The sequence below is a fragment of the Aquila chrysaetos genome, chromosome 2 (assembly GCF_900496995.4).
Source record: "Aquila chrysaetos chrysaetos chromosome 2, bAquChr1.4, whole genome shotgun sequence".
NCBI lineage: Eukaryota > Metazoa > Chordata > Aves > Accipitriformes > Accipitridae > Aquila > Aquila chrysaetos.
Window position 1 is genome coordinate 31,636,501 of NC_044005.1, and position 22,092 is coordinate 31,658,592.

The 22,092-nt window shown below is 39.1% G+C and overlaps 1 protein-coding gene and 1 long non-coding RNA gene across 2 annotated transcripts in view; one reads left to right on the forward strand and one right to left on the reverse strand.

The window, feature by feature from the left end:
* LOC115352925 overlaps positions 1 to 22,092 on the forward strand; it is a 47,403-nt gene that overhangs the window by 13,477 nt on the left and 11,834 nt on the right. The window contains exons 3-5 of the long non-coding RNA XR_003927332.2: positions 1,589 to 1,717; positions 16,495 to 16,659; positions 20,757 to 20,871. This is a non-coding gene — a long non-coding RNA (uncharacterized LOC115352925). The remainder of the gene's footprint in view (positions 1 to 1,588; positions 1,718 to 16,494; positions 16,660 to 20,756; positions 20,872 to 22,092) is intronic.
* Positions 20,380 to 22,092, reverse strand: part of SCFD1 (sec1 family domain containing 1) — a 52,557-nt gene continuing 50,844 nt past the window's right edge. The window contains exons 24-25 of the mRNA XM_030041693.2: positions 21,548 to 21,616; positions 20,380 to 20,595 (exon numbers count right to left, since the gene is read on the reverse strand). Coding sequence (XP_029897553.1) covers positions 20,572 to 20,595; positions 21,548 to 21,616 — 93 coding nt within the window. The 3' untranslated portion in view covers positions 20,380 to 20,571. The remainder of the gene's footprint in view (positions 20,596 to 21,547; positions 21,617 to 22,092) is intronic.

Sequence of the window (22,092 nt, forward strand, 5' to 3'; positions counted from 1 at the left end):
TCAGTTTCTTCATATCTAAAATAGGGATAATAATTCCCTGTTTGGTGAGGTTGCTGTAAGACATCAGTGCTTGCACATGGTGCTGCTGTTACTATTTGTGAATTTGGGACCAGCATGATGGGAGTATTCTGAGAGACTGAGACAGACAAAACCTCAAAACTTCAAACATTTATTTATGCTCAGATAATAGGTAATTTTTCTGTTAACTACTAAAAACTGGACATGAATCAATTAGTCAGTCCTTATGTATACGATGATACAAGTCTGATGCCACATCGCTGGTTCCGATGGCTTTGGTGGTTCTTCCCTCTGAGACTGAGATGGCTAGGCTCAAGAGCTTTTCCCTGAGGGAAGCTTTAAGCTTTTCCAAGCTCCACAGTGTATCACTGATGTTTATATACGCTTTTCCGTGGGTCAAGATCTGTCTGGTCCAAAGGATCATTTCCTCCTTTCATGGATCAGCCTCTGTTCTAGCTTGTTGAGGGATGTGTTACCCCCTGGGTGCCAGCCTGTTCCAGCTTGTTCAGAGCAGTGCTACCTGCTGGCAGATTGTGCCAGTTCTCCGATTCCTTCTAATAGTTGCGCACTGGGTACCGTTAACTTCATTTTAACAATTTTTATGTACCTATGCCAAACAAGCAGGTATTACAAGATACATTTTGCGTCCTACTCTAAATCAATCAGTCTTGTAGTAAGTCTGGGTACAAGGCAAACAGAAATAAAGCGCAAATAGACCCTCATGCTACATTGAAATCATCTGACGAAAACAGTATAGAAATGTAAAATATTAGTGTGGCAGCATAAGAATATAACATTATGAATGGGGATATAGAAAACTTAGTTCAAAAAGACATCAGAAAATGAAAGGTCAGTAGTGCTTGAAATGGGATGGCATGCAGAGCTATCACACTTTGCTACATTTTTGAGTACTAACATAAATACTTCCTACTTTGTGGGGGGAAGAATGGCTGCATCTGTACTGTAGAGGAGTTAATCTCTGCAGGTTCGATCTCTGATGCGTCTTGTCTATATCTCAGGCAAATTGTGAGCATGTGCGCTACCCCGTTGCACATTCTATTTTCTGCAGAAGGAACTAGAAGCGTGTGAGCATGGAGGAGGATAAAATCCTCCCCAAATGATTCTCCTGAATAGTCAGTGAGCCAGGACTGTGGAAACCCACTTGCCCTAATGCTGGGCTGTGACCCCTACACCGTGCACCTAAGACCAGGACTCAAAAATGCACTGTAGAGCATAACTGCCTTAACTTACAGATACAGCCAGCGAGAACTGTATCACAGCAGTGACTTATCTCCCCTCTTTGCTTCTACTGAACTTAAATTAATTTCCACCCACCCCCCCTTTTTTTTTTCTTCAGCTCAAGCACCGCAGTGTGCAGACATGGTAGCTAACCCTTGCCCAGCAGAAGGGGCTGCAGACCACTTGATCTCAGGGCACACAGCCTCAGCTGGTATAGATTGACATAAATGAAGTTCTAGAAATTTACTTCAGCTGAGGATCCCATTTATCTGCTAGTTTGTTCCATAACCCTTTCCATAGTTTGGCTAATTAGTTTCTTTTTTTTTTCCAGCTAGGTGAAGTCCTCCAGGCTTGAACTAAAGCCTTGAGGCTCAAATGACTTTTTTTTCCTGCTAAATCTCTGTTGAAATAATTGCTGTATCTAAGGTAATTCTGAAGACTTGGATATAAATGCCTCACAGTAAGTCAATGTCTGTTTTACTTGTTTTATATTATATTGCACTAAGTCTATTGACTTTTAGTAATTCCAAATGCACTTTTTATGCAAGCAGAAGGTGTAAAATACGTAGGCAAGTATGAGAACTTATTACATATTTGAGTGTGTTTCAGTGAAATAGCATACCTAGAATAATTAAATATAAGTGATGGTTGGGTTTCTTTTTTTCCCTGTTGGGCCATGTAGTGAAAAGCTGTCATATTCCTTCATGCTATTTCTGTTTTAATCATGTAACATTCTTAGAGTAATTGGAAGCTAATTTTGGTAGGTATCATAAAAAACCCCACTTTTTTTCAAATGGTAATTTTGCAACATCCATCAGCTTGGGTAAAAAAAAAAAAAAAAAAATTCCAACTTGGGAAACTGATGTTCATGACTGTGATAGAACTGTTTATCTGAGTTTTCAGGTCCTCTGGTGCTTAAAAATTTCCATGGCTAATCTGATTCCCCCCCAAAATGCTTCAGTCTATGGAGGCTAGAAATCGTATGCTTAGAGAAAGCACATTTAAGTATTTTAGATAAAGGGTTGAGAAGAAGTAACATGGCAGGAGGCAGGATAATAAGGAGGACTGGAAGAAAAGAGCAGTGAGAAAAGTTACGAGATCAAAGCTTAGCACTTTTTCAGTCACTTGTTTTGCTGATTTCAGTTATCAAAGTGCTAATGAAGTTTCCTGTGAAATATTCTCTTATATAAAGCTTTATTTCTAGTGATGATTTAGTATTTCAGCTAAGTAGCACCTAGAATTATTGACTATGGTCTTCTATGTGAGGAAACGTCTTGGGCTGTGATACCTGGGAAGACGGGAATAAATAACTCTATAGAGAAAAGGGAGCTTGTAAATAAGGAGAGGGTGTAAATGGACTGTTTCATTTTTTTGTAGAGAAGCTGGGGAAGGATCGAAGAAACATTCTTGGGTTATTTTGAAGATTAAAGGACTAAAAGGATTTTATTAGAACTCTACCAATTTTGGAAAATTTACCTAGCACGCAGTCTTCAACTGTTTTTATTATGTTTCCTAGGCTGGTAAAGTAAATGGAGAATTTCAACAGCATGTTTACAAGTGTGAGAGAGGTGCTAGTGAAAAATCAGCAGTAGGAAGTGTGTTGCAGGGGGGTGGGGTGTCTCTTTTAATCAGTTGTATACCGTGGAAAGGAGTGAGCCTTGGTAAAGGGAATTTACTGCAAAGTAAAGGCATTCTCTGCGTGGCCTAGGTGTGTCATCACGAACGAGGCAGAATGAACACCACATGCTATACCTTCTAGTGTTAGAACAGGTCCATTGCTCTTCAGATCCTTGCAAAAGTCACACTATAAACCCATGAAAATCACATTTCTGACTTCTCTGGGAATGATTCCTCCACCAACTGTACTGTACCCTGACATATCTCTGATTATATCTACCTGAATGAGAGCTCTGCTGGGAGCTAGCCAGGTATCAGCAGAGCTCGCATATCAGAGTTTGCTTAGATGGATTGGAGGGAAGGAGGAGGGGGAGAGGCATGCAGGTGTAAGTCTTCACTGATAGAAAGATCAGATCTGCATCATGTGGCAACTATGTGATCCAGCTGTAACAAATCAGCTTTACCTGTGATCTGCTAGCTGCTTTTCATTAGTATAATCTTCAACTTCTTTGCCACCAGATGTCATGCAGTCAGTCAAAATGCTCTTGAGCCATACACTTCCAATGGGCTTCCTATTTGAAAGCGATTATGTTGAAATAAAAATGAAACCATTACAAAGACCATATTTTAACAAGATTCATTTTTTTGTGCAACTCACCCAAAGGCGTTTTTGTTTTATCTTTCACCAGATTGGTCTGTGTTATGCTATGACATTGTTAGTTATATGTTGCATTTTACTGCAATTACATCCTTCAGTCAAACTATTTACTTAACATATTTAATAGAGGTTATCTTTTTTACTCAAAGAGTAAAATTACCACATAATATAAATCTGAGACCAGTGGGACTGAGGGAGAGGAAAAAATGAAAATTACAGTTTTCAGAGTTCCAGGAGCTAAATCCAAGCCAAAGTCCTTTCAGATCTTTGGCTCTGAAAGTTGTCTTCTGGACAGGTCTCTCGAGTACCGTGTCACCAGATTTACTCTAGTTAATGTAGAGGTAGCCCTGAAGTCTGTTGGGTTTTGGTACATGCTCTGAAGAATACTCCAGTTTCTGAGGTAAGTGCTTTGGATTAGTTTATACCCTTGAAAATTCTTTTAGTGCTGACGGAAGTACTCCTCGGTGCACAAGCAGTCCCACAACTCCTCATCTTAACAACAAAGCCTTGTTTAGCGTTCACTTTCCTGCCTCTTTTGTGCCCTGTGACCACAGCAGTGTGACATAAGGGATTAAGCCTCAGTTTTTCCAGACTCTTCTTTGCATTTGCTGCATCCTGCTGTTGTTGCAGCTGGTTACTATGGTGTGAATTGCATGATGGAGCATCCCTCAGAGCTGCTGACACCCTGTAGAGCAAAGGGCTCTGAGCGATTGATGGCCTGGAGTGCAGGATCACTGGTCTCTCCTTAACCTTAGCTACTGAAGGCAGACGTCCTTGCCCTGCATAAATCAGGTCAGCTCTGGCTTTTTTTCCAGAAAGCTTTCTTTGCAGGGTTTAAGTCCTGGTTGACGCCAGCTATCTTCTGAGTAGCTGTCAGCTATACCAGGGAGAGAATAGAGGATCAATGTGGAATGTGGCAAAGGGCAAATCCTGGAAGTACAGATGCTTTTGATGTTAAATCAGACAGGAGAAAAATGACTAATGAACTAGAGGAAAAAGGACAGTGCTTTGCAGGGTGTGTTGAAGAACAGCAGCAACAGGGTTTATATGGAAACAGAAGCAGTGTGAAAACATTAGATTTTACTTTGTACTAATACCAATATTGCCCTCTGACAACAGTGGAATTGTTGTCGTGTAAATCCCCTTTTCTTCTCCTATGTCCCCCGATATGTTCATCAACCTCATAACTAGCTCATCAACAAAAATTAGGTGGGATTGAAGAAAATCCGTTTGTGCAAATAAAGTTATTTTTTATATTCTGGTTTTACTATCTCTCATAATGGCAAGTAACTTCACTGACTGTTCGTGGCTGCAATGTTTAGTGTGCATGTTATTAAAAACTTACTGTTATTGTTATGCTCACTAAGCTTTAACAGAAAACAGAGCATTTTTAGGATGTGGATAACTCCAAATTCATGAGCAGCCAGAAAAAAATTGGACATTGAAAAAATGTCATGTTTCAGGAAGAATGTAGGTGGCCCTCCATCCTTATTTCGTCACACTATTTACTTATTTGATTTTTGTCTCATTTCTCAGTGACAGTTTGTTTGAATTTTTAAATTACATTGGTCCAAGATTATTATTCTTATTAAGTTACTGATAAACTCTGTCTTATTCAAACAAGTTGTGAAGAACACTTCTCACCTGACAGTCTCAATAATAACTGGTCCTCCAGCAAGAGCTGAGCAAAATTCTTTCCTTTATTGGGATAAATATCTACGCAGTATTTTCAAATGAAATTTAGGAATGCTATTTAGTTTGCACAACATCTAGTAATAATTTTTTTCCCTATCTTAGTTCCCAAACCACTTTTGCTTTATTTTAAGCATGATTCAAGTTTTAACATCTCTTTGTCAGATGTTATGGAGGGGGTCTCTCCTGATGCTCATTAACTAAACAATTCATTTTTCTCTTTAGTGCTCGGATCTGTCCCTTTTGTTCTGCATATGAATTTATTCTCAGATTTGTTCTGCCCACTGAATTTTACCTTTCCTTTTTTGTCAGCTCTGGGATTATTTGTTCTATACTTACTCTGGGCTTAATCTTCCTTGCCACAGGGTGGACCAAAAAAGTCAGAAGCCGTATGCTTCTGGAAGAGGAAGAGATGAATTTCCTCTCCCTGAAACCTGGAGTCCTTTCATTTCTCCCCTTTCCCCAGCCTGAATTTCCTGTGAGCTCAAACTCTTGGCCGACAAGAGGGAGAGAGTACCTGATTCTTGTAATAGTTCTACTTGCTTACTTGCTAGGAAATTAACCTTCTTTTCTCTCTCCTGTGGTTTGGGGTAGTAGGTATGAAAAATTGCTGTAGAACAGTATTTTAGGCTTCTAAATAAATTTGCTTTTGTGTTTCTTCCACATTCACTTTGCAGGAACTGACCTTACCTCCATGTTTAAAATTGGCTTTTCATTTTTCATATTCACTGACCTCCCCTTGACCAAAATAATTAATCTGGTACATCTGTAATCTTCCACTAGGCTTCCTTTTTATTTTGTTTTATTTGAGGAAAACTGAGACAAATTAGAAAAGGCATTTGGGAAATTTTCCTGCTTCAGAAAAATAAGATTAACTCACTGCTTGAACACTTTCCGAACTCTCTTGGCTCATTGTATCTCCAAAATAGCTCAGTATAGAACTTCCAGATGAGTACATTGACTTAATCTGTTAGCTTTGGCAACTACTAGTAGTGTTGAGTAGACACTCTTCTCACTGATAATGGTTAAGCATTTGTGGTTGAAAAAAGTTTGTTGTTAGAACAGTTTCCACATACGTAAAAGGCTCTGAACGGCTCATAAACAAAGCCATGGGTAGTAACAGTAATCTGACTCTCAGTTTTGTGGCACTATGTAGAAATTCTGGAAATTCTGCAGAAATGTCAAATAATTTTGTTTCAGTGTGGTTTTCAGTTATTAGTTTTCAATCTAGACTGTGAAACTCTTATCTTCCAGTTTCAAATTTGTGAGTATTACCCTTTAAATTTTTTGAATGTGCCATAAGCTTTTGCATACAAAGCACACAAACAGGCAGGGCAATTGACATCTTGGATAAAGATGAATTTTGTGGCAATATCACAGCTGTGGAGTGCCAGGGGTGCAGCTTGTAAAGCCCAGAGGGCATTATTGACTGACTGCAAGGAGCAGGGTTACGTGAGGGTCAGCAAGAAACGAAAGAGTTTTTACCGCTAGAATTTTACCTTTGCCTGCTTTCTTACGTTTAAGGTTTTAAAGTGTAAATTCAAAGTGAATCACTCAGCCTTTTCAATATTTAAGTGGTTTGAGGAGGAAGAAAAAAAAAAATTAATATTCCCTTCTCCTGTCCTCCCTTCATGGCTTCATTATGTTACTGATTTTCAGCCTTCAGAAAGTGCAAAAATCCCTGCCCTCCTGGCACTTAACACTCTTCAAATGTAAGTGGTCTCAAACCTGTCATGCTTTAACCTTAATGAAAATTTCATTGAAACAAATTCTTTTGGTATGGCCTAGACTAGTCCCTTTGATAGCAGATGGGATATCTCTTTCAATGGCTGTGCAAAGAACAGGTGCAGAGAAATGCATCGTTACCTCTGCTTGCCTGATATGTATTTGAAGGCAGAGGGTGTATTTTAAGATTGTCATGTCTAATGGTTCCTATTTCATGTGATTGAATTGTTTAAGATACTAGTAGATTTAAATAAAAATATTCCCATACATGGAGGCTGGTTTTGGAGGGTGGGGGGAGGACTTTCTACCTGAAATCTGTAGGACTTCTCAGGGGGAGACGCTTGCCATTAGGTCAGTAAAGAACAGTTCAGTGTCTTCCCCCACCCCTCCAGGTTCTTGCTTTTCTATCAAGTTGGTTTAAATGGATTTTAATCCTCTGGCTTTTAACTATGTCCTGTAGTATTTTAGTGAATGCCAAGTGGAGATTTGTAAGTGAGAAAGAAAATCTGTGTGTGAAAATGTCTGGGGAGCCAGCAGAGAAAAGAAATTAGAGAGGAAAAGAGAACTTGGTAGAGTCATTTGGAGAAAATTAGCAAGTCAGCAATGGGTGATATCGTTAGCATTAAGAGTGAAATAATTTTAGTATGTCTCCTTAGTTTCCTAGGGGTAGCGTAATAAATGCTGAAATGATAAAAGCCACAGTTAGGATTAACAAGAGTATGCAGTTTGCACTTTCAAGAAAATAAAAAGACCCTAAATGTGTACTTGCATTTAAACTGCATATCTTTTCTGTCTGTCGTGGTGGTGCACAATATCTCAAGGACCCATTGGCAGTGGCAGCCATCCTTTTAAATTTTGGGTTGGTTTTCCACAGCTGTCAAAGCGTTTGGTTTTTAGAAGACTCATTTCTGCTCTTTTATTCAACTGTGAGGAAGCAAGAGAGGTGATTGGGATTTTGTTGTGTCCATCTTTCACTACCTCGTCTCATGGGCAGAGGTATATATTGTACTGTCCTCGGTGTCTGCAAATATGTAACTCTAAACTTGCAGTTGGCATCGTGGTTTTCATTGGAGAAAATGTTTGTGTGTTATATGCTTGTATATTAGGAATTATCAAGAATTGGATGTTACCATTAAACTTGTGATTAAAAAAAAAAAAAAAAGCAAGCTCGGACACAGATGTCATATCTGCAAAGTGTCAATGAGATCAAATGCTCAAATACAGTAATTGTAATGGCAAGGTTTTTGATTATGGCTTATGAAATATTGATAGCTTGGACTAATTTGTTGCCACCAGTCATCCAGCAGATGGAAATCTGCATTAGAACCAAGTTCTGGGCTGTAGAAATGTTTTGTCTCTGAAGCTGCTGCTACTGACCGGGCTGGATGGATTGCCTGGTCTTGCTGATATGACTGTTGCTGTTTCCTGTGTTTTGTTGACTTCATTTGCAGCAGAACTAAGATAGTAATGAGCTCTTTCGAAAAATATGTTTTTATATAAAGCCTGTGCACGTTTTAGTTAAATCTAAGTAGTTTGCAAATGTCTGACTTTGACCTCAAGTTACAAGCCTTTAGAGCACATGATAGCTGGTGACAATGAATACAAACAGGCAACAGACCTGGTTGAAAATAGTTTTAAGTGCCCTATGTTATTAACATTTAATGTTGTTAAAATTTTCCTAGTGAACTATTCGTAAAGATAGGAATAGTTTTGGGGGGGGACAGTTGGCAGTGGTGGTGTCTGTGATTTCTTTGTTATGGATGGAAATAATTAAACTGATCATCAAAGGTTTTAATAGCTGCAGCAATTATGCGCTTGTGTAGTTTCTGGCCAACTAAACAGCAGAACGTGGTGGCTTCCTGCGTGTCCGCTTGTTGCAGCGCATGCACGGGTGCTTACCAAAGAGGCTGATGGAAGTGGAGTGTCCTCAGGAGCGTGGGCACTGCGAGGGGATATGCAGCTGGGCAATATCCCGTTTGTGCCAGGACTGCTTCACCCTTCAGACAGGAACTATAGAAAGCTACCTTTCTCCTGTGACTTGCATTGTGGCTGTAATTTGTGGGATTTTAAATAGATTTATTTCAGCTGATTATTCTCAAATGTTTGGACTTTTTACTAGAAACGTGATGCATTCGAAAACTTATGGTATTAATTCAGGACTTCAGATAAACTAAGCACCTTCAGAGGTAGCTCTACAACTTCTGGATGGGTGTCTTTTCATAAGGGCACTGCTTGAACACGACACAGCTTTGTGTATTCAACCTCAGAATGAAAATGCTCTTTTCCAAGTGTTTACTGTGGGCAGAAATAATAGTGCGACAGCAAATATTGCTGGCCACAAGCAACTTTCTTCATAAACACATATCTGTATTTTAAATTATAGCATATGTACTTGAATATTTTACTGCTACTGGCACTGAAGGGAGATTTGACGTTACGTTATATTAGTTTCATCCTGTAAAAGCGTTGATGATGGAGCAGCATCAGGACAAGGGTGTTTTGGGCAAGGGTTTTTCAGGCAATGATGGGTAAGACAAGCACTAGAAATAGTTCAATTGTGTTTATGTGAAAGGTGCCAGTCAAGCACAGAGGCTGGCAGCAATACATTTACCGTGGGGTATGAGTAAAATAATGTTGTGTTTTCCTGCCCACAAACCTGCATAAGCTGTGGGTGTAAGGAGAACACTGACTGCCTACAGCCTGAGTGCTGCAGAGGTACCTGCAGACTGGCCACGTGGCTGCTCCCAGGCCTTTTGTCAAATAGGAAGAATTAATGACGTTGGGGAAATTCTTGCGTTTCTTCCTGCTTAAATAGCAGTTCATTTCTTCAAACTTCTGGAAACTAAGTTCATGCTGAACAATTTTGCTTAATTTTTCATCATGAATAGTGCCATTGCTTCAGCGAAGGCCCGTTTCAAAATGAAAGCTGTTTAAAGGTCAAACGTAGTTTATAGCATCACTATTCACCTCGTGCTCATTCTTTGGGAAGTGCATTCAGACACCTGATTGTTGCAAAAATATTTTTGCAAAGCAAAAGCTCTTTTTTTACATGCTAGAAATGTTAGTTTTGAATTCAAGTGAAATACATTATTTCAGTAACGCTGCAGAGAGATGTATGAAAAACAGATAAGATTAGTACTGTTTGTGCACTTTGATTTAATAAAGCCCATTTTCCTTTTGGAGGTACCTTTCTTGGCCCCCTGCCCTTCTTCCTCAAACAAAAGTCTTTAGCTACACATAGCTTACCAGCTTAAGTACACTTTGAAAATGGTAATTTAAAAGCCCTGTATAGCCAAAATAGCTCTGTTCCGGAACGACTCACAGCATGGACTTTAAAACAGAACACCCAGCTACTAAGCTGTTCTGTGTCACCTCAAAACATCTGCTGGAAAACAAGGCTATAATAGATACATTGTTCTCAGATGGTCTTTTTTCTTTTTTGTTAAGTCTTGTTAAATAGCCTGTATTTCATTTCAGTAGAATAGGGCCCTTTTCTCTTGTAGTAGGAAAAACTTTCCTCTTACAAGGATAATTTTGTATGCGTGCGTGCCTGTACTTTCTTTTACATCTTTTCTTCTAAGAGACTCCATTTAAGAGCTAATCTAACTCAAATGGTGGCTGTTTACCCCTCTTAGCCGTTTCTTTCCTACCATGCATACGGCTCCTTACTGCCTTGCCATTCTTTCAGTTGCACCGATGCTGTTGCCTCACTCTCTGAAAAAGGATGGTGTTCACGCACACGGCTGTGGTGCGTTTTCCCTTTGCTCTTTGTACTGTCACTCTAAATGTCTGCTGCTCTCTAGGTTCTGTTCTTCAGCCACAGCCCTCAAAGCAAGTACCGTGTATTTTGCCTACAAACATACCCTCTTCTGTGGTCCATGGAGCAATGACACCGTCCTATGGAGGAGATGACCATATCAATTGGGAGCTTATGCTATGGCATTGGCTTCCATCCACAACTCCCCTTCCCTCTCTCCTTAAAATTAGTGTGTGAAATAAGATGAGGTATGCCTATTCTACAAGGAAGCTTTGTAGTTGCTTTTAGGTGTACAGGTCTAGAAATTTAGAAGATAAAAATAGAAACTAAAGGTAGCTTTGAGATTCAGAGAGCTCGTAACCCGACAGGACCCTTTGGAGGTAGTCAGCGGAGAAGGAATCTCCCGAGGCCTTTCTTTTTATTCATCCTTTGATCAAGAGTGTTTGCCTCTGAAATGGCAAAGTTTAAAGACTATCTACAAAAGCGTCTGCTATGAGCCAGCCCCTGAGAAATGACTGTATCTGTAGGCAAACTGGAAATAACATTTCCGCTGCCAGATGAACTTTCAGACAGTTAAATTCTGATCACAGTGGGGAATGGAAAAAGGAATACCAAGTTATGAAAAACACTTTTGAAATAGATTTTTTTTTTTAAATTATTGTTTTAATAAGTTAATTGCATTCCATTTTAAGTATGGCTCATAATACCCACCTACCAGTCAGGTTTAATGTAGATAGTAAGTAAAACAACTTGATGCCATCTGATTAGTAATAATTTTATTTTAATTCACATCATCATGTCAACTCTTTTCCCATTTCAAAACAACTGACCTACTGACTTCTTAAATTTAGACGTGTTCAGACCTTTCAAGTATCAAATACAATAAAAGTACTTGCATAAGGAAGACAACAGATTTATCTAATTATAACTGTGATATGGAAAATGTTAAGATTCCAGACCCATGTTTTGTGTTTAATCGTGAAATTTGCTACTGCCCTTATGTGTGTGGAAATATATGTTGCATGTCTGCCATTGTTGTACGTAAGGTACCAATGTTTCTGATGAGTCTTGATGAATTTGGGGATGAAAAAAAGAACATGCGAAATGGCTCAAGATACTGCAGGTAAATATTCCTTGACTGTTGGTCTTTTATTTTTCAAGAATTTGATTGACATAGAGTTGCACATTCTTGTAGGAGTACCAGTCTCTCCAAAAGACTTGGGAACCTGAATGTACGCATCGCAAGGCAGCCAGCTGGCATAAACTGATGTTTTCTTGTGCTTCCTGTCGAAATAGCTGTAGTGCTATTTGCAGCAAAAGATGATTTAGTTTTATACAGTGGAACTGTAGCTGTGGCACCAAACAGCGTGCAAGATCTCGGAGCCACCTGTGGTCATTTGACCTGTGTTTTCTTGGTGCTTATAGCTTCTGTTAACAACAAATCCGCAAATACTCTTTGGGTAGGCAGCCTTCAGTTTTCGTGGTATTCAGTACTGTGCCTAAATACATGAATTTATTCACTAGTTCCTTGGTAGCCGATTCTTCTAGTGAAGGATGCCAGTGTGTCCCCAGTCTCATCCCTGACTCGGCAGGATGTGATTTTTTTGGATGCTGGAGTCTCCATCCCGGCTCCGTTTGGTGACAGATGCTACCAACCATACATGATTGCTAAAGGTTCATGGCTCAGTGCCCTGCTCTTCTCCTGCCATCCTCTTGTGAAGGAGAGAAGAGGAAGGGAGAGAAGTGGCCCCTATCCTTGGACCATCTCCTGGTGGGGCCCACTATTATGGCCAGGTCCTCTTCTACTCACGGCTACTGCGGAAAGAGCGTGGGACCCTGTGTAGTGTGTCTCTGTAGGCTTGCTGACCTATAGCATTACTTTCTGTCCTTGCCTTTTGTTTTAGGGGATAATCTCCCTCTTGGACTTGTGCTGGAGTCCTTTTATCATCCCTCCCCCTTCCCACACTGCTGCCTGAGCAATCTCTACAACTTGGTGCTTTGGGAAGGGCCTGATTGTCCATTTTCCCTTTATAAGACTGGCTGAAACCCCTTTGGTTACCAATCCTCACCTGTGGTCACATTGAACAATGAGCATTTGATATTTGACTGTTCCAGAGCTTTCCGTAAACCAAATAAGTTAGCCCCAAACTCTGCCAGCCCCATGAACCCTTTCTCCTGCTTGTATCATCACAACACCTTCCGATCGGGGCCTTCAGCTGGGAGAAGGAAGGTGGCTTATCTGGACCTGCCTCTTCCATCGTCCCTCCTGGCCCTTACTGATGCCAGCCAAGTTCCCTACTCGGGCGGCAACGCTTTCTGTGCTGTCTGGCTTAGGCCACGGCACTGGGCCTTACCGAACGCCGCTCCTCGAGCTCCGGATGCGCTGCCGGAGTCTTTACCGCAGACCATCTGCGTGCTGCAAGCTGAGATCCAGGCTGTGCTGCGCTGAGGCTCGCAGCTCTGGCAGTCGGGAGGTGACAGACACGGCTAAAATTGTTCTCCAATGAGCAAGGGAAATTAAGGTGGTAATCAAGATGCATCTGCAAATTGCAATCAGTCCTGCCATCCCTTTCTGGTTTTACCTCCATTGTGAGGAGGGAAGAAACCCCAAACCAACAAACCTGTTTCAGAAGCTGGACTTGGGCACAGTGGCTGCTCACTTACAGACTTCTTTAGGATGCAGCTGCAGAAGTGGAAGCCTTCTTAGATTTAGGAGCTCTAGGCATGATCAGAAAAATGGGAATATTGTGTACAGAAGGGGTAAATTTGGGGGAATCAGTAAAAACACTTGAACAGAATGGAATCCCTTTAATGTAATAATTTTAAGTAAAAGGCAGGAGGAGGCTAGAGTAAGATTGCCTTTCAGTGAATAACCTTTGAGGTCATTTAGCTTTTCTATTGTCATTGTAAAAAAAAAAAAAAATATATATATATATATATGTGAAGAGCATCAAAATGCGACATTAACTAAATGAGAGAGACATTTGTCCTTGATTTCTTACTGTGAAAATTTCCAAAGAATGCAGTCCAGGTTTCATCCTTTCTGGATCTAAGTCAGCCAGAGTTGCATTTATTTTCTTAGCACTGTTTTCATTCCCAAAATGAGTGTTTATTAGAAATAGGTAACAGAAAGCAAGGTCATCTTGTGCCAAAAGATTCTTCTAAATCTGATGTGTTTTTGCTTCAGGAACTTTAGATGTACAAATATTTCTGTGGGTTTGGGAAGGGAACTATCTGTTTCCTTTGAGGTATGAATACGAGCATTTTGGGGCTAAATCCTTGTCTCTGCTGGGACACTGGAACAGGTTTCTAAGGCCCTTATGTAATTCAGGGCTCACGCCAGTGTTGATGAATGGACTTTAAAAACTGTCAGGCTTTGTAGAAAGCCTGGCTAGGATGTTGGTGAGCTTGGCACTTGAAGCCCAGATCCTGACCATATAGAGACTGCACATAGGGAAGCCAGGCCAGGCCAGGAGAACAGCAGAACAAATTACTAATGACACCTAAAGGAGGAAAAAGAATTTGGAAAACATTGAGGATTTGGTGTTCATGGTTCGAGTGCCACAATTATAAAACTCCATCAGTTTTCATCAGGTTTTCACTGACTGTGTGACTAAGCTGGATCCCATCCTAAAGTATAGGGACTGTGCTTTTGATCATTGGTATTGCAGTGAATTGAGGGGGAGAGGTAAGGAAAAAAAGACAGAAACTTAATTCTAACTAATAAGTGAGAGATTTTTATCACGGGAAAAAAAAAAATGCACTTGCTCTGCAGAAGGGTGACCTCTTTTTGGTTCACCTGTTTTCATGCTGGGCCCTGAGCCTGCAGAAATGGAACTTTTCCAGCGAGGAGCGAGTGTGGCTAAAGACATGAGCACTCACTCTTCTCCTGAGAGCCCTGGGTTGGTAATAACACTGCTTTTTCTTGCCCTATGCAAGGCAAGGTTAACGGACCAGATTCTTCCCCTGGGGAGAAACGTGGTCTGCAGAACCATCAGAAAGCTGGTGACGTGGCTAGCAAAGACTTATATGATTTCCCAATAAGAGTTGTAGAACAATCCCACAGCATACAGCGAGGGTCTACAAACAAGTGTGTGTGTCTTCTTTGGCACTTACTCCTAGAGGATTTCCAGTTGTTTATTTGTTTGTTTTTCCTCCCTCTTCTCCTTCAAACTACCACATATCCCTCATATGTAAAAGGTGGCTTCCAGACTGATGGGAGATATAAAACCCACAGAAGGTAGATTTATATAGTTAACCTTTCCTGTGTAGTAGCGCTTATCTTCATGTTGTTTGCTTTTAAAGAACTCATCAGAGTGTGGTTACAGTGATGGAAGGCTGGCTAGCCAAAGCTTTTTTCACAGGGAATTAAAAAAAAATATCCTCAGCACTGCAGCTGGATGGACGACGTTTAGAAGTAGGTATCTTTCCCTGTGAGTTACCAATTCAAACTATATCTGAATGAAGAGGGCCCATGGCTGATTAATGATCTACAGGAAATGGATCGATGTTCTAGTTCAAGGGTGAATTCACATCCCAGTTGGAGCTCAGTAGTTTAGCTGTCAACAATCCCAGGAAAATGAAGCAAAAGAGATCCTGCTTGAGGACTGGAATACACGGGTAAGGGAATCTGAAGAAAATATTGCAACCAGCAGTGTTTCACTTCATTCACATACAAAAAGAGAGGGTTTATTTCAGTGCTACCAAAACTAGCAATACAACAATTAGTTTTGCTAATATACAAGCTCCACACAAAAAAATCGTGCGCTTGCTGGTGAAACATTTTGTGTCGTAATCCATCATCTTTGGCTGATATCTCTCCCTTGCATCGTTTTGTGACGTGATCTGATAGTCTTTGTTATGAACACATTACAGAAAACACGGACGCATAAAAGAACAAACAAACCAAGTAGGAAGACAGCAATCATATGGGATTTATAGATGGAAGAAAATGTTGCCCTTATTCAATCTGTTTCACATGGTGCATATTTGTGGTCTAGAAAAAGTCTATAAACTCAGTTGTTTGCATCTGAAACAGATAAAAACTGTGTGTTGATTTATGGTTTAAAAAGTCTTTTGAGAGGCATATATCAGATTGAATGCTTGGATTCTATTTTTAAATCAATTTAATGCTATGCTTGCATTGCAATAAATGTTTCAGAGCAGAGCGCCTGATGTCATTCATATATAAGGTGCCAAATTTGGTACCTTACACAAGGAGTTGCAATTATTCTCCTTGTTACAGAAGCAGTAAGAACCGAAAAAGCTTTGCCATTGTAGCTGAATGCACAAATGGTCCTAGTTCATTTCAGGGAGTAAATTAAACAGCTCGGTTAAGTCCACCACAGAAAAAATTATTTGAGCTGACCTGTAATTTTACTCTCCAAAATGAAGTAGAAGTAATGCTCTTATTTGTTAAATCTTCTATAGAATTTCAAAACCTTTGAAGGTCTATATGTAGAGGGAAGATACAAATTTATTTCAGGGAGGGAGAAAGGGGGTGTGTGGTTTTAGCTATAGGAAGGACTATGGAGAGTTGTATTCATATCAGGTTATTACTACTACATCCAAACAAAACCTCCCAGCAAATATGGAAAGAATCCACACCAATTCTTAAGGGAAGCTACACACCTCTCTGGCGCTTCATTTTCATCCATTTATTTTCATGATGCATACATAATACAAGTAAGAATTTGAAGCAGTAAATAATAGTTACATTGCATGTCCATGCTGAGGTGCTAAAAAGCAATTTTCTTTAAAAGCATTGTATATATGATCTACCCCTTAGATTGCCAAAAATAGGAATGCACGCCCATGAGATGGGAAGACTGAAGTAGGACTCGAGACTGATAGTCCTGAGGCTTTTGGGGATGTCTGGTTTCATGGGATAAAGATCACTCCTCCATTGCCAAACCAAGAAAGCCAACCTATGCAGTTATGAGAAGGAGCTGAGGTAAGTTCAATATAACATTTAAAAAATGTAAAATTTGGTCCTGCTTGGTTTTCAGAAGGGGAAAGACACTGGCAGATAAAGGGAAAGCTACGAAGTTGGTAATTAGAATTTCAAATTCTTGTGGCAATTGAACTACCTAAGGGTTTATAATTTTGGAAAAAAAGATTGATGCATTGGTAGATTAAACATGCAGATTTTTGGATGCCGCTGAAGGAGGTCATGTGTGTCTCAGTGACATGTGACCACATTAAGGAACAGAATATATTTAAATGTTGCTGAAAAGGACCGAGATTTCTACATGGAGTAGGGTCACTAAACCATTTCCAAACGAAACAGAAGTGGGTCAAATAATCTACTGCTTCACTGCAAGAAAATTACTAACATTTTCTCTGATCTCTGAAGTTACAGAGAAATCATCGCCACTGTGGCTAATTTTTCCATAACACTAGAACACTGACCAAGCTTGACTTTTGATGAGCCAGGGCCATCTGTCAGCAATGAGTAACAATGAACAAATCATCCACACAAAGAGAGCAAGCAGGTCTTTCCAATGACTGCCAGTAACAAGGGATAGGAGGTCATTTTGGCCCAACACCTTTTATTTCAGATCTGAAGAACTTAGTTGTGATAGTTTTGAAGTTAGCTCCTATGTACCTACTTATAAACTTTTTACTCTCAGGGTTGCTCCAGTCAACACACTGGACTAACCATTAAGCAATTCCATTTTGGACTATATCATTTAAGTGAAAAGATAAGTGCTGCGCTTTTTTCAACTCTAGTCATGGAGCTTTGTATGCGTAGCAGTGTTGGCTCTGTAACTGAATGATAGCAGTGTTCCTATTATCTGAAGTACTGATGTGCTTTGGGGAAAAAGCTATTTTACATTCCACTCAGATTGATGTAAATACCATCAATGTTAGCAAAATTTTCTTCTAACAGAGGAAAGAAATATTGATTTGTATCAGATAGCGTTATACTAGTAAGGGCACTTAAATCAAGTGGTGGTCTCCAGAGGTTTCTTTTCCTCATTCTGTTTCCTTTTAAAAAAGTGTCTAATTCTGAAAAACAAAGGCACTAAATTCATCATTAATTCACAAAATATCCATCTAAATATTCTAAAACCTTTGAATTAAAACAAGCAAGCAAAGGGTTATTGTTTCAAACTCTGAATTAATTCTTAAGTGACAAGTATATGCAACCATTTGTAAGATTTGCCTACACCTCCTGAAAGACAGATGTGCCAGTTTTCCACAGCTGAAGACCAAATTGCTTATTTTCTTCCTGAGAACGAGTACAGCACTTGAAACTCAGCCTTGTGCTGCTTTTACTTACCTAAAGGGGAAGGTAGATCCCAATGAAGAATTGCCAGTCCAGAGACAGGGAAGCTGGAGCTGCTGTGCCGGAGGCTGGCGCTGCTGTTGGCGCTGCCCTGCCAGCCGGCCCTGCCTGAGGCTTACTAACAAACAAGAGGCTACAAGTTCCAAAACTCCCTGGTCCTCCATGCAGCCACCTAAAACATTTATTAGCAACATGAATGCTGCTGGTACTATTTTACTTAAAAGACTCACTGAGCCAGGCATAGCCTTTCCTTTAAGCACAGGCCTTTGAGGGACCTTTGCGGATGTGAAGGGCATAGTGACAGGCTATAAATTAAGCCTGCCAAAGAGCCAGCTTACTTTCAACATTGTTTGCCTTTAGATTAACCATGGAGACTTCTTGTACAACCTTCTACATTCCAAATTCCACAAGAAGTATTCAGGGATAAAGGGCCGTGTAACAAAAACCAGCATGCCATAACTTGGGTTGTGTCAGAAGGGAAGAAGTGTGATGAGCACGCTGTTACAGAGATAGAGAGGTAAATCTGAGGTTTTAATGGTAACAGAGAGCTTAGGACTGCTAGTACAGCAAAGCCAGAAAACTAGTTTGGAGAGGAAAGAGAAGAATGTTTAAAGTACTAAAACCCTGTATTTACTAATATAAAAAAAAAAAAAAAAAACAAACCCCAAATTGACCAGTGCATGCTCACACAACAGACCTGAAGATCCAGCTATAAAGCTGGGCACAAATGAAATCTGTCTCCAGAGGCAGTGTAAAGACTGCAAATTAAGTTTTTGAACACAGCCACCAAAGTAATTTCTGGTATCTTTACATAGTTTACTGAAACAGTAAATTCTGTAAGCTGTGCTCCTGGTTTAAATGGGCAGGGTCCATCGTATCACAGGCTCCCACAAGATCCAGACAGAAAGCAGTCAGCAGGTTTTTCAGAAGTCAATTGTCAGCTGCAAGGCTAAAACTCTTCACATAGGAAGCACAGTTTTTCTGGGGATGGATTACTTCAAGCTCCTGGAACGAACTCCCACAGGAAGCAATAAACACTTTAAATGTAATTTTCTTTTCCAAATGCACTTTGACCTTGTTTTTACTAACAAATATAGTGTATATATAGGGAGTTAGAATCATAAACTGCATTTGACACAGTGAGTCCTTGCTGACTGCAGTATGGGAGAGTGTTCACATACAACAACTATAATTAACACTGCAATAAAGAAGTTTATTGACTTGGCAAAGTTAGAAGTTTATAGTAGTAGTGTGGAGTAGCTTACAACACTCAGCTGAGATAATTAAATAACATTATTACTTTTTGATAAGATGGTCTAGATTATGTATATTTTTGTGATACTTTTAAGGAATGGATCAACTGCATTTCTTGTATAGATATTCTGAAAAAAATCTAGCTGGGAAAGAAGTATTGCCTTTACAACAAAATGAACATTCAACATAGAAGAATCAGTGCAAAAAAAACCCCCCCAAAAAACCCACTGCTGAAAAATTTACAGTAAGCCAGTAATGCTTACAATCTCACAGTTTGTTAATAAACCCACAACAAGTGTTGTCTTTTCACTTTTTGAGTATGTTAGGCCTCATTTTGAAGACACATTATTGCTTCACCAGTAGCAGTGCTGTTTTCAGAGAGGACATTTCTAGAGACAGAGACCTACAGCTATGAAGAAATTTTGTTAGCTTCCTCAATTCCCATACGCACTCTCCAGAGCTATCATTACTGGCAAAATTTAATTATATAATGAGATTCTTTTAACTACTAAACTGCCCCTACCTAATGCAGTTGTTAGAAACTGTATTGTAAATATGTGCTTATAAACCAGTTAAGAGCTGCTCTGTGAGTATGACTTGGTTTCTTCCCAAACATAACAGTCAAAGCAGTTACACTAAAAAGTGCAGAAGAAAACTATTACAGATTTCACAGTTTTACGGTTTGAAACTGTGACTGTGTAGGCAAACGAATTTTCTCTTAACAGAAAAGCTAAATTACTGTATCAGAAACTTGTACTGAAGGTATCTTCAAGTACATCTTTGGACCATGAAGCAAAGACTGCACAAATCTAAGCACAAGTATAATGACTTTGGTAAAATAAAAGGTAAGAACTAGAAGTAGTAGTTCTCTTGCTCTAAGGCTGTTTGTCTGTGGTCCTAAAAGGCAGTTTTGTCCTTTTCAATTTTGTTAAATAGTCTGGCTTTCAAGAAGAACACATTTCCTAAAGACAGAGTTGACCTCTTCTTCAAGCTATTGCTTTGTTTACTGTAACAGAAACTATAGATAAGAACTTGAAAATGCTATGCTTTTCAGCCAGCTCTGTCATATACTATAGCTAATACTGCATTTAGAATGTAATAATGTGAAACTGACCCCCACCAAAAATATAGCAGGTTTTAAGGTTTATTTCTGAAATGTTGATATACACCGTATTAATTACAGATCTTTTTTAAAGGTTATAATATTAATTAAATGGGTTTAAGTTTTAATACAATGACAAAATTATAGATATGAAGATATCTGAGTATTGTAACAATTCTCTGTTGTCATGTTGCCATCCAGGTAATGGTGTTTCAGTCTTATTTCTGGCCAAGTTGGGACAGCTAAACGTGAAGAGACAGAAAACTATTAGGTTGTTCATCTTATTCTTTCAGTCCAACTAATATCCAGTTCATACGGTAAATATTTCTGTCCTATAAGCTTTGTTTGTCTCTTACAACCGAAAGTATGCTGGTAATAGAATATTTAATGCATACCCTTACAGGAGAGGATCTGAGCTTCAAATCTTAAGATTTGAATAAATCTCAGAGATGAAGGTGCAGTGTGCACAGTCAAGTCAACAAAAAAGTTAATTAAGCTGACTGAAGAGTTATAAACCAGTAAGTACCATTTGTCTCTTTCAAATGCAACAAGAATTAATTCAGTTCTTTAAAATGTAGTTTTGAATAACAATTTATTCTCATCTGAGTAGAAAGTAAAACCATAGGTGGTGACAGCTACTGAAGGGCTGCTATTGGCTGACCACCATGAATAATTTTTATTCTGCATTTGTATTGGAATGAGGCATAGAGAAGTAATGGTGATGATGTTTTTAACAGCACTAAAAAGATTGATTTTAGTACTGGTATGGACAACATCAAGCTTCCACTAGGCCAGTATTTATAAATAGCAAAATTCAGGACAAAGGTTTAAAGATCACAGTTCAATAGCAGTTTTTAACTTGTAAAAGTCACTAGAATAGCCTGGAAAGACATGCTATTTGTGAAAGTATCAAGAACTGAGTCATTTTTTTCATTAGGATTTATGTTAAGGCAATTGTTATGAAGTTGTTGACCTGCATTACCTGTGAACTCACATTGGCAATACAGGCCTTCAAAAGTTAATTAAAAATAATGACTCCAAACCCGCATTTCCATCAAGTGAAAACAGATAACAAGAACATGTATTAATCTTTCACAAATAGTTTGTTTTTTCCATGGAGAGATGTAAAGGTAAGTAAGTCAACACACAGTTACAGAAGTAATTAATATTATAGAGGTTATCAAATGTACCTACCTGTTTTATAAACTGTGTAGCATTAAAAAGTTCACTGCAGCCATACAGGACATGTTTGCCTTGTTTACCCTAAAAAAAAAAAAAAAAAACCAAAACAAACAAAAAAAACCCCAGGAAGAAATCAAGTATTTAACAGAACAGAATAACAGAATTGGCTTAAACTAACTGTATACAAAAAAAAAAATAAAAATCTTGATGATGTTGAAGTCTTACACTTTTGGCTAGAAAAAGAACAGTTGTTCCACCAGAGCAAAAAAAAATTGTAATTAAACTGAAGTGGAAAATGAGAGACCAGAGGCAGAAAGAATGTGGAAATAATGGGGCATTTTACACATTTAAACTCTCTCGTATGCTAAGTTGTCTGATGGATCTATGAATGGCTTGGGAAGTTAACAACCTTACTTGAGCAAACCCTACCCCCTAAAATAATGGCACTGCGCTAAGAATAACAACATATTTACCATTTCTGTTGTGTTAGAGCTGGAAAACTTAAATCTGTAATTCATTTCCATGTGATGACGTAAAAAACAGTACTTTTTTTGGTA